Source organism: Chaetodon auriga, chromosome 12, assembly GCF_051107435.1.
Source record: "Chaetodon auriga isolate fChaAug3 chromosome 12, fChaAug3.hap1, whole genome shotgun sequence".
Classification (NCBI taxonomy): domain Eukaryota; kingdom Metazoa; phylum Chordata; class Actinopteri; order Chaetodontiformes; family Chaetodontidae; genus Chaetodon; species Chaetodon auriga.
Window position 1 is genome coordinate 17222790 of NC_135085.1, and position 13165 is coordinate 17235954.

Below are 13165 nucleotides of genomic sequence, written 5' to 3' on the forward strand. Positions count from 1 at the left end.
CCGTGCCAAAAAATGGGTGTCTAAGTTGTGGTGGTGGTCCGCGGTATGGCAGTTGTGCTGTGTGGGGCTTTCATTCGTGCATATGTATTTGTCATTAACTGCTGCAACCGCCCATAAGCACAAACATCTAAAGTCAGAAAGAAATTGAAGGGCGCCATGATGCCCACATCCTCTACACCACACTCAAGCATGAGAGAGGAAAATGTGGGTGGGACGGCCGATGTTTGTATCATTTCATGGCAAAAAATGGGTAAAAATCAAACCATGGCAGCCTCCTGAGTGAGCTTTGAATGCTCTTATGAATGAGTGCCCATCACTCTATCACTCTGTGCTCCCTGTTCACTGGCAAACCCAAAGACAGAGCCTCTTATCCCTGAACTCTTAATACACCTCAATCATTTAAAGGCTATAGAACATTCACATATGAGATCATTTAAATGCTTCAAAAAAGCCACACCAGCATCATTACTGTGCATAATGTGATTTTACTTACACAAGAAAAACTTCATATATGCACAATAATGGCCGAGTAAGTGCTATGCTTCCATTTACAGCCAGGTTACAGCTGTTTTCCACCCTTCTTACAATACCCAGTTGACCTATTCACTGGCAGCATTATGTTCTGACATCCGACCTTCACACAAAAGACACAGAGAGAGACACATTACAGGAGCAGCAGCGATCAGGGTCACATCTAGGCAACCTTTGTTAGTCACATGGGGACGATGGTTGTAAAAGCTGCCGTGTTTCCTTTACAAAGCAATTTTCTCATGCGCTGTGGTGTGATGGTGATGTCAGTGCTTGTGGTATTTATGATGCCAGGTTTGACTCTCTCATGCTGATGTTTAGATTCTATGTTATAGATGGTTCAGCTTAATTGTAATGTTTAGACTGTATCGAAACTGTATGGGTTAATATTAAAACTGTAAGCGCGTGAGGGTTGTTAAGGGCAGGAATGTGGGAGAAAAGTTACACACTGACCGTCATGTGACCCTCATTATACAGTATTTTCCGCAGTCTCTCCCACAATGACGCTGCTGTATTTAAGTTGTGTGCGCAGCAAATGTCTGCTTGGGTGAAATATACAACCACTGCATTGCCTAATGTTAAAATGTAAAGTTAGGGTACGGCGGCTACTGGTGGGACAGGTATGAACAAAGGATCATCCCTGTGCTAGCGTTGTAATTGTGCAATAGCTGTTTTATTCAGTAACAAAATAAATAGCTTAAAAAGACTATTTAACATGAAACACAATATGGCCCAAATTCTGTGTTTGTACTTATTCTGTAGCTACTCTTCAGGGTTTGGTTCCAAGTGATATTACAGTGACAACAGTGCACTTCCAACATTGTGGCCTCAGTTTTTGGGAAGCCTTTCCTGTTTCAATACAACAACGCCCCCAGTGGTCCACAAAGAAATGACTGTCTGACTTCTTGATCGGGCTGCACAGATCTCATCAAAACACCTTGAGGACACTTCTGAGTTGGACCGTCGACTGTGAGCCGCCAGTCAACTGTGACAAAACTCAATGATGCACTTGTGACTGAATGGGAGCAAATTTCCTGCACTAGAATGGCCTCTGCCCCACTGGCTGCTGGCTACCACTCACTTACCACTGCCACACGACTGAACATACACTCAAATGCAGTGTTTATGCTCTCTCATACCAATACATATAAAACAAATGTCTATACTGTACATATCTGACCTACAGCATATTTGTACTGCTATCTATACTACACATATCTGCCCTATAGTATCTATATTCATGCCCAGCTGTTTATTCTGTATATAATGTCTACTAGCATTACTTGTTCTTTTACCTGCACCGTATATTTACTCTATATATTTAAACCTGCAATGGCTGCTATAACTGCTGCACATGTAGTGTATATCTTAGCATATATTACTGCTCATACTGTATATATCTTAGTGGATTCACATATACCCCAAAGTGTTACTTATATATCTCTTTACTGTACATCACTCTGCACTCTACTGCTTTTTTCTTCTTGAAGGTGTCAATATATATATTTGGCCATGTAGTTCATTGAACAAAAGAAAATATAAACATAACAAAAGGGCATTAAAAGGTGTGTTACTTGACGTAGCATAGCCTCAAATAGCAGCACTTCTCATCACTGTGTCATTGATGTGAAGGCAGCTTTGAGGTTTATTAAGGATTGGTGTGTTTTCACACCGCCATCATCTTGTCATTTCATAAGATGTGATTAAGATTACCCTCACCGTACATTGCTGAGAAGACATGTTGAAAATGTGTCACAAAAGGGATTGTAATTGTGGTGCAATAGTTGCCTAAAAGACTATAATCTAAAGTCACAAGTTTTTCTGATGATGCTTTCACAAAGGCTATTGCTCTGAATTATTGTGGAGAACGGCACTATACCTGCGTCACTGAGCATATAAACAGAGATGAGACAGATCTCACCTTTTCATGGCTATGGTTGTAATGGTAGAGGAATTTTGCACATTCGTTATAATTGGCCCACGTCTTGTTGGTTGTGACCTGCTCCCACGTTCCGTTGTTGTCACACCGACGGTACGCTAGTCCTAGACACCAAACAGAAAAGTCTATTTATAATTACAGATTTTACCAGTTGTTTGCCAACACAGTCAATTACTCATCCTCAGCTTATGTCTTAATTAAAGCTGGAATATTGTATAAAATGCAAAAGGGGTTTCAGACGGAGGTACGACTGTGCAGCGTTCAACCTGGTGCTCTTTCATCAACTGCAAACGAGCTGCGGGGTTTCAACGGCTGCCTTCATCCATGGCCGATCTTACCTTTATGGTTGAAGTCATAGATATACTCGGGACAGGCGGTGGATACGAGCTTTCCTGGGGGCCCTTCAGGCCAACAAACAATGCCGTCCCATTCTGGTGAGCAGAAACCATCTGCAGAGACAAAAAACAGTGCTGACTTTTAAAAATACAGCCACAGAGTGCTGTTCTCCCTTGGTTCAAGCATGACATGGCTATAGGCATTTACAACATTAACAGCATGTTTTCAAAGATTCAGTTGTCCTTTAAAAAGTAGGCCAGATCTGTGAACTTTACCCAGTATGCAAAGCTGCACTGTGGAACAACCTTGTAATTTCTGGTAAGTCTGACTGTAAATTATAGCTTTTCTTGTTTTGTTTTGTTTGAGGAAAACATGGGTCACCCAAAGAACAAACTCCTCATCTGTTGTAATGTAATTAAGACTCGCAATCGTTGAATTCCCAGCATGTCAAAAACAAGTTGCCCATTGAATCTAGACTGTTCATTAAGGCTTGTTTGTGAGCTGCAGCAGATTTCCACTACCGCGACATTGTTGATAGCATCATACTGTTATTATGTCGTATGGAATTGGTTTCAGTATGGATCTCATTTAAAGACTCCCTGCTACACTGGCGGCACTGTAGAAACCCAAGAAGCTCACTGTGGCAAAATAAAAGTATGATGTTATAGAGCTTATTTTTCTTTTTAATTATCAATTCTATTATTGATTTGTTGTAAAAAAAATAAATAAAATAAAATAAAAAATAATACATGAAATAATATAACACTCAGAAAAATATCTTCACATTTGAGAAGCCAGAACATAGAATATTTGCCATTTTTGCTTTGATCAGTTATCAAAATTGTTGTCAATTCTATTTATCAACTAACAGATTTTTCAAGCTTTAAACTTAATGAGCCTAATTACAGTCTCCCTACTGTCACTGTCTAATAAAGACATAAAATGCTCAGAATGAAAGCAATAAAGCTGTTTTCTCATCTCGTGTTATCGTTGTATTTCTTACTAAACATTTCAAGGCAAACCAATTTTTCTTCTTAAAAATCAACTATTATAACATCCTGTTTTTACACTTCACACGTTATTGTTTCAATTACAGGATCAGCCAATGAAATGAAACTTAGAGCAGATTTCAATTAAAGTTTAAAGCATTTTAGGTTGTGGTGAGGAACATCTGTGAAATGTAGCATTTTCTTCACATTCTTGAACCTCTTTATTTTCGGTGCAGAACGCACTACATGACACTATGTAAATACATCTATACTTAGCGCAAACAAAGAGCTGCAGGTTCAAAGGGGAAAAAAAATGCCATTTCAAAGCATGGAGGCCCATGATTGTCAGCTAAACCATGGACCTCAGCCCTCTGATAGTGGGAGCAAAGTCCCTTTCCCCACAGATTCCTGGCAAAAGCTTCCCTTATGGCTTGGCATTTATGTTGCATTATTGAAAACATCTGCCCCACTTTGACCACTAATAAGTAGCTAAGGATAAAACTAAAACTATCCTCTCTTTGCAGTAGATCCATTATTTTCTCGTTCCTGTAATCAAACTTACAAAGAAACATCTGAAGCTATGACGACATGCTTTTTATTTGCCTGTCACTTGGAGCGCAAAATTAAAGAGCAGACTGAGTGGAGCTGACGGATTCCTACAGATCTCTGGTGGGAGAAAAACGGCGTTTAGCTCCGAAAATCACACTGACCACACATCCTGGGAGTAAAAGTAGAATTGCTGTTCACTTTTGCCATAGATTTTATTGCCATAAGACCACCTACTGACTGGCTTAAATTAAACACCAAACACACACACACACACGTATAATTTCCCGTACATTTCTTGACCACGATTTAAATATAAATGTGGCTATGGGGGGACTTCGGCATTAGTGATGTCACTGGGGTTTTTAATAAGGTTTTCTTTCCCTCCCCCGACTCATTTGATTCTGACCTGCAGATGTCAAAACACATATTGCATTTTCTCATGATACATGCAACCTTTTATAATGATTGCTGGTGTTATTCTACACCCAGACCACAAGCTTGAAGGCTGAGCTATTTTCACACTGCAAGGTCTGGGGCATTGAACCCACATCCCTCTACTGTACTCTCCAGGCAAACCTCAGTGTTTCCCTCAATGAAAACCTTGTCTCAGTCATGTAACGGAGACTTTTGTGTATTTAAAGCACAAATGAGAAATAAAAACAAATGGATGAAATGTTGAAATAGAACAAAAACCGAGGTTTTAGCCTTAGACTTGATCGATGAGGAAGAGCTGCGCGATCAGTTCACTACTCTGAGCAAAACCCACATGTCACACCAGGTTTTAAAATAGTCATCACTTCACATCTCTTATAATAGTTCAGAAAACCACAAGTTTACAGTGCCAGAAAAAGACTCTGGGGGTGGTCAGGCTGGACAAAGGCAGGACAAATACAGATGCAAAGCCAGCGTCCAAAAAAATGCACGCTAGCTGCTATTCTCTGAGTTAACCTCAAGCCACAGACTCAAGGTCACGCCACAATACAGAACATGTTAAAAGAATTACGAGGGTGAATTCTGTCTAAATCCTAATGACCGCTTCAAAGAAAACACTTACGGGGTCATCAGAAGGCACAACTAATGCTTTCCTAGAACTTTATCTCAAGTCTTGACAGTCTCTTAAATTTACCCAAACACAAACTACTACTCAGATTTTAAGCGATTTCCACTTTACAAAATTACAAACAACCGTATGAGACACTTAAGTTCAAATCAAGTTCAAATGAAGTGCAGTCAAAGCAAATCATGTGCCATTAAGTAAAAAAAAAAATCTCAAATCAAGCATGTTAAATGAGCACATATGTGCTTATCCAGGCATTAAGTGCAACCACACTGGGGACTCTTTTTTCCTCTTTATTAAGGTAATATGTTTATCTTAATTTCTTCAGCTGTTATTGAACACACATGTGCAACCTTCCGAAAGAGGTCAGAAAACAAACAGCCACCACATGCAGGATAAGTCACATAAAGGTAGGCAGGTCAGCTCGATGCAGGTGTGCTGATGTACCCCGAAAACAGCACCTCAAGCAGTCTCAGTCAGACATGATGGGCTTGTTGGAGTCCAGAGTCATGTCCAGGAAAGAGTACATATAGTGTACTGCATTTAGTGAGCCGCAACTAACTATTATTTACATTATATATTAATCTAAATAATAATTATTCTATGTTTTTGTTGATTCATTTTTATTCATTATTTCTTTTAGCACATAAAAGTAAAAAAATAATGAAAGATACCATCACAAGTTCAATGATTTGTCCAATTTATTCAATTTAACTGGCATTTTCCTTTGCTAATCAATCATTAAAATCACTCTTGATCATTTTTTTAGTCTATCAACTTAATTAATCGATAAATTGTTCCAAAACTACACTGCATGAAGAAATGGCAGCAATTACCTGTACACTGACTCAGAATTAAAGGAATAGTTCACCATTTTAGGAAACACACTCAGTCACTTTCTTATCAGCAGTTACATTGTCACTACTGTCATGTCTGTACAGTAAATATGAAACTACCACCAGCAGATGGTTAGCATAGCTTAGCACAAAGACAGGAAATTTTGTTATCTTCAGACAGATCAAGGCTAGCTGTTTCCTGTCTTTTTGCAAAGCAAAGCTAACTGGCTGTTAGCCGTTGCTTCATACTTCCCACACAGACATGAGAGTGGTATCATCTTACTCTCGGCAAGAAGGCGAACACTTTGGTTTAAAGCCAAAACATTTTAAAATAATGCTGCCCTTCAAATTTAGTCTATAAACATGATGCAAATGAAAACACAGCTGCTGGAGGTGGCTGCTGAAGTGTGACACCAGGCTTGCCAGTTAATACAACATGTCATGAAGGATTAAGCATGATGATGGTCAGATGAGCAGCACACACTCTCATCTGAGAGAAGCCTAATGTTTGACTGGCTCCTCTGTATTAGCATCTATGGCCATCCTGCTAAACAGGCTTTGATGAAAAGCACAGCGTTGTTATATAAACCCTGGACATCTTATGCAAGCTGCTGTTTGGCGCCTGAAGTTCTCAATAGCAGCAGTTCTGTCATATTTTTTAAAATCCGATTTGAGATTTGTGGACATTCATCAAAACCATGAAAAGTTGGGAAATACCTCGTGGGGCCACTGGAACTAGTGGGAACGGTTAACAAAAGCTTTTGTGTTCTTACCCTGGAAGTAAACATTTTTAATTATGTGTTTCATTTACAAGGGGGTATCGTTTGGAGGGTCGAAGAATCCAATGCAACCACAATGCACTGGGGTTAAAGAGAAAATAATACGATTGGTTTGGCTGTGGAATCCAAAAGTCTCCTCAGGACAATCAACTGGGAAAATGACAGTAACCACAACGGGATACAGTAGATGCTGGGGTCTGCTGGAAAATGGCGCTCTTCAGACACCCATAAATACACAAATGCACCCCAGGGTCAGCTTCGCCTTCAATCCCAGCCTCTGAAAAGCCACGAGGAGGACAAAGGAAACAGAGCAGCATTTTGCAAAGTAACCATCGACTTACAGTACACGTTCAACTGCAGGGCAACTGAAAAAAAAAAAAGCATCTGACTTGAACGGATCAGCAACAAGTTGACATAAACTGTCTCCCAACATCAGCTGATTAGTATGAGCTCTTATAATCAACGATCACATTCAATCAGGACAACAAGGCGGTCTTCGCAGTGTGACGCACTCTCACTTTCACTCCTGCGATCATCATGGTTCTGCTGCTGGTTATGCTGTTTACTCCCACAGTTCCTGGTAAACATTACTGTTTGTGTTGACTGATTTCTTCCTCCATCACTCAGACTTTTTCCTGGTACTCCTCCTACATCTGATGGCTTGTGCATCATGTATTTCAAATCCAATACAATGGCCCATGAGGTTCTCTTCTGTGTAGCCCTTGGGGGGCTTATTACACTCTCCACTGAAGCTGGAATTCACTGGGGAGCTCCCTCAATAGCTGAGCCATTCTGACAAATGAAACCATTTCACTGCGATAAATGGTTTGGCCTGCTTTGACATAAGTATGTTTGACAGATATCTTTCCAAAGCAACTCAATGCAGGTAGAGCAAAATCACACCATTGGAAAGCAGGCCCAAAGAAGTGGGACAGTCTCTCAAAATCTCACACATCGCACGCAATTAGTTTCCTTCAGCGTTGCTAAAACAAGGCATTTTGGTCGAAACATGCAAATGGGCGGGTTTATGGATTTTATCTGCTAGCTGTCCAACACACTCATTTAATTGGGTGATCTGCATGACAAACATCAACACTGTAATCCTTTTGTCATCCTATTCTCATACCATGGCATGACAGAAATTACAGTCTGGATGAAGGAGAAAACAATGGGCCAAAAGCTACCAGCTCTTGAGTGTTTACAGATGTCCTTGCAGCTAGAAATTCTGATCAGTGGCAATGAGACATCCTACAAAAGATATTTTCTAAAGAATGAAAGAACACATATTTAATATTCTAGTTCATACTCAGTCCAACTTATGATTCAGTATTTTGTTCTGCATTCTTCAATGGTGCATGCAGGTTATCCTATAAAGCAGCCTCAAAGCACAGGCTGAGACAATTATGCAGCTCGCTGAAACTTGCACTGCTGCATCCTCCAGAACTCTGAAAACAGGTTTTTAGGCAGTCCCTGATAAACATCACACCTGATAAAACAGCGTGTTAGCGTTGTTATTGTGAACACGTAAGCATGCTGACATTAGTATTTAGCTCAAAGCACAGTTGTACTGCCTACATGGTTGTAGACTCTTACTGTTGCTTCTTTACTCACCAGGAATCCTGTGCTTTGCCTTAATGTTCCCCTCACACTTCCGTTTGGCCCTGAACAACAGGCCTATCTGTTCCTCTTTTGTCAGCACATCATCTGCATAAGCCTGCAAAAATAAACAAATGACATGCAGTTGATAAAGGGAAATATTTACATGTAAATGGAAGTGATGTGCCAGATGCATGTTGTAAATGCCAAGCCATCAATAAACAATGTCATTAAGCAATATGACAAGTTTTGATCCGTCCAAAAAGGCTGAAGGACAGGGTGTTACTGAACTTTCAGCATTTGTAGACCCATCTGGTTCTGAAGCAAAGGTCTGAGGAAACATTATCATGAAACGCATCATTTGGCTCCCGGAAAGCAAAATATCATTGAATCAGCAGTGAAATGTTGTCAGGCAGACATATTGAATCCATGCAGATGCCTGACACTGAAGCCAAACTGAAAACATGTTTAATGTTGAATAAACATCAGATTTTCTATCATGACTGACACTGAACCAACTCCGATTCCCCCGTTATTTCCATGTAAAAGGGATTGAATTTTAGTTGTTTCTGAAAAGCCGAAATAATGTTAGAGTAAAATAACTGCAAAGAAACCAGAACTTTTCATTATATTTTCTTTATTTATACAAAGCAAATAACGTACAAGCAAATTTTTGTTTCGCTGAAATAAAACTCAATAACAGTTAATGACAGTAGGATCAGTCTAAATTTACATAACGTTTTAAAGTAAAATGAGTTAATGTGGAATGTTTATGAAACTATACTTAAAGATCAAATATTAAATATCAAGACAGCATTTTTTTCTTACATTTAAGAAACTTTTGTTGGTATTCAAACCAAGAAATCAGAGAACACTGTTCTATCAAAGTCATGAACAGTATGAATTATGTTGTCCTTGCTGACAAATCTGAGACAAGATTATGTGAAACAATAAAAAATAACTACCTTACAACCATGGCAATGGAGCTGAAAGGGGCACTGAATCTATTTACTGTGGTACAAACTCACAAAATTGTGGACAAATAAACAATTTACTCTGTAATACAATTAAATGAAATAATACTGACAAAAATGGCCTCACAAATGTACAGTTTTTGAAACAGTAACTCAAGTATCTCTTGAGTGCAGCCAGCACTGAAAAAAGGGTGACTGAGTATGGGAGCTAGTCATCTCCATGGCATACAATTACTCAGTGATGGAAACAGATAACTGTAATTAGACATTTTAAGCATCTCTTGACATATGAAAGTATAAAAGCATGAAAAAGTGGCATATATAATTTTATTAGTTGAGAACAATCAACAAAGATGACATTTAATAGCACAGCTAACTGCAGTAATAGCCTTTTTTAACAAGTTTGCAGCTAATGTAGCATAAATTGTTGGCATGAAATTACATTAAAACTTACATTACTTGCTTCTATTTTAGGCAGAAGTCTCCTGTTTGCTGCTGTCAGTGAGAATGAAAATGAAATTGTAGTTCAACATTAGACATACTAATGGTTAGCTTTATGCTAGCTGGCATGACGGAGTAAGTTAGCCTGTTGTTTGCTCACTCAGATCAACGTCAATTACTACAACTGTTAGTCAATGTGATGCAGCTCTGAGGTGACCGAGCACTTTCTTTAAGTTAAAAGATTAAAACTTACCTGCACAGGTGGGTGAGAGATGATGAAAATTAACTTGTTTTTGAGGAGGAGGAGGACTTGACTCTCCAACGCCCTTCACATTTCCCTCCGAAAAGGACCTTCAGATGTTTTCCTCATCACATACAAATCATTTATTTGTCTTGCTTATCTTTCTTTTTTGTCATTTAAAATCAAACAAGTTGCATATATTACAAAGAAGAAGGACTTTATTTAAAAGAAATGGATCCAACACTGTTTGTTCCTCATTTAATGGAAAATATTTTGGCGGGAAAGTCTGCAGCAGGCACACTGAGACAATAATGATTAAATGTCAGCACAAATAATGTTTCGTCAAGGTTATTTTTTCAACATGTAAACACTGCCTGCTGTAGACTGTTGATTTAAAGTAGATTTTTCAACCTCTATCTCCAGACATGATATCCTCTTCACAGCTGCTTCACAACCCACTAACCAGCGCTGTCTGCATCCCTGGCCATAGTGCTGTGGACAGCACGTTCTAAATCCAGTTTCCTTCTGTGAAATAATCCTCCGAATGTACTGCTAACGTTTTTTCACAAATGGGATACGAGCGAAAGCAACAGGGTGGGCTGGATGTTGGACAGCCTGTTCTGTATCTGGAAGGTCAGATTAGATTGTATTTTGATGACAACAGTCCAGTGTTCATGAGTAAAACTGCATATCAGTGAAGGTTTTAAAAGACTTTTTCCTTGACTGTACAGTATCAGTTTCATTTGTTCTTAATAGTCCCTGCTTGTATTCCTGTGGTTATATCCTCTATGTGGTCACTAATAAGAGATGACAAAGTTACAACATGGATGAAAACGACGTTTTATTCCCAACGTTTTCTTACACCTTCTATTTTCTCAGCTTTCTAACATTGTGTTTGAAAATGGCGTGGAACCTCAGGTGTGGTTTTCCAGTCAAGGAAACATTTTCCATTCTAATAGGTCACACTGACTGGCTCGCTGTTTGCCCGTGGATCACTTTTGGGCAATGACAAATGTGACTCTATTGAAAATGACCACATTTATTTTTAACAGAGCGTGACAAGAAAAGTGGAAATGAAAACATGTTTAAAGCCAGTGCTACAACTAAAGTACAGATCAGTGCACAAATCACCAGGATTTTCTACTCTGTCATGCAGGGCTTTTCATGGTGCTTTGAGCCCCACTGCAATGCGATATGTATCCACACAATGAAAAACAAACCAACATGTATGGCATACAGTGTGCCTGGAGGTACAGCTAAAAAAACTCCCACTCTTGTTTCTTTGCTTCAGTGAAGCAGAGCAAACAGTTCAAATTAAAGACAGACGTTCGCTCGGAGCAGCTGACTCCCTGGCTGCAGTTGTACTGTATTTGTCATTTTCAGACCCAAATTACATGTCTGGGTGTAAAGAAATTAAATTCTTCTGCTCATACTTCTATCTCAACCAGAAGAAATCAATTTGCAGAGAGGCATTTTAGTCACAGCATGCAGGGAAGGAAGAAACGAAAAGAGAGACAGAGAGAGTGACAAGGTTACAGTAAATGCATACGCAGACACAAATAACTATAAAAAATGCCTCACATCCATCTTCAACAAATTACATGTCTAAATTTGATATATAAAACAAATTAAAATGGAAGATTTAACCATAGGCTCTGCTCCAGCTGCAAAAAAGCGAAGGCGGCGTGGAGATATTCTAATTAAGATAATTATTATGTTCTGTCCTGCCTCTAACTCCAATTTGATGCCACTGATTTGTCCATGTCTCCCTCGTAAATAAGATTCAAATCTGGCAAACATGAATCACTTGTAAAACAAGCGCATGTCAGATGTTGCTTACTGGAGACAAACTAGAGTTTGAAACTGACAATAGACTGAGAAAACTTCTTATGTTATGTTTGTGTTTAGGCATCTAACACGTTAAATCCCACCATGCACAGTTGCTAGAGCATATTAACTGTGTGTAGCTTTCTCTGTGTCGCTATGAAAAACGCAGTAGTGTATGACGTATTCTGATCTTAAACTTCAGTAAAACATAGTCCTGCAATCCAGCAAAATGTACCTTAAATATCAAAAGTGAAAATCCTCATTATGCAGAGGAAAGGCCCCTGTTTGTGTAACATTATCACTCATCATATTAATCGATTATTGCGACTGTTGCATGTGTAAGCAGCTGTTTGAGCTTTAATGATGCTTCATGTTTTATATGTATACTTATATGTAAAATCTCGACTGACTATAAGCTCGAAGTGACTATAGCTATGCAGTGGAGTAAACAGTAAAATATGTGCTTCTAAAATGCAGTGAAGTAGAAGTATAAAGCAGCAGAAAACGGAAATATTCAAATACTTGCAGTAAGTGCAACCCTCGCTGCTCCAAATGACGTGCAAACCGACTATTGCAGCAAAGCAAAGTTTTGATTTCTTCCAGACTTTTTAAGCTCTCACTGGTGCCTGTTTAGAAACTGAAACAAGTAGTTGAGGAACTTCTAAATCTGCGTGCCGATTTATTTGGGTACAAAGACGTGTACACGTTGTCTCTGGTGCAAATGCCTAATTTTGTGATCTTAAAATTAAACTGTAAATACCAAGCTGTCGTGGATTTGCTCCACACAAAAACCATAATACCTCAATCCATCAATATTTTCACTACTCTCGGCCCTGAAATAAGGATGTCCAGTCTGAGAGCTGAATAAGGTTACAGAATGAAGACGTTTATGGCTTTGCACAGCAAACAACCACAGATGGAACAACATTTGACCGCAGGCGAACAAGGATAGATACTACCTGTTTACTGTACTAACTATGCCAATATAGAATATTCCACTGAACGCTCCTGAGACGTTCACACTATTTTCATCTCAATAACGGGCTGGTGTGACTCTCGGTGAGAGCTGAGCC

General features: G+C 39.1%; 1 protein-coding gene across 1 annotated transcript in view; it reads right to left on the reverse strand.

The window, feature by feature from the left end:
- The window catches only part of pth1r (parathyroid hormone 1 receptor), a 46282-nt gene that overhangs the window by 14217 nt on the left and 18900 nt on the right, over positions 1–13165 (reverse strand). Inside the window, exons 2-4 of the mRNA XM_076744076.1 lie at positions 8625–8727; positions 2806–2916; positions 2450–2571 (exon numbers count right to left, since the gene is read on the reverse strand). Of these exons, the coding sequence (XP_076600191.1) occupies positions 2450–2571; positions 2806–2916; positions 8625–8727 (336 nt within the window). The remainder of the gene's footprint in view (positions 1–2449; positions 2572–2805; positions 2917–8624; positions 8728–13165) is intronic.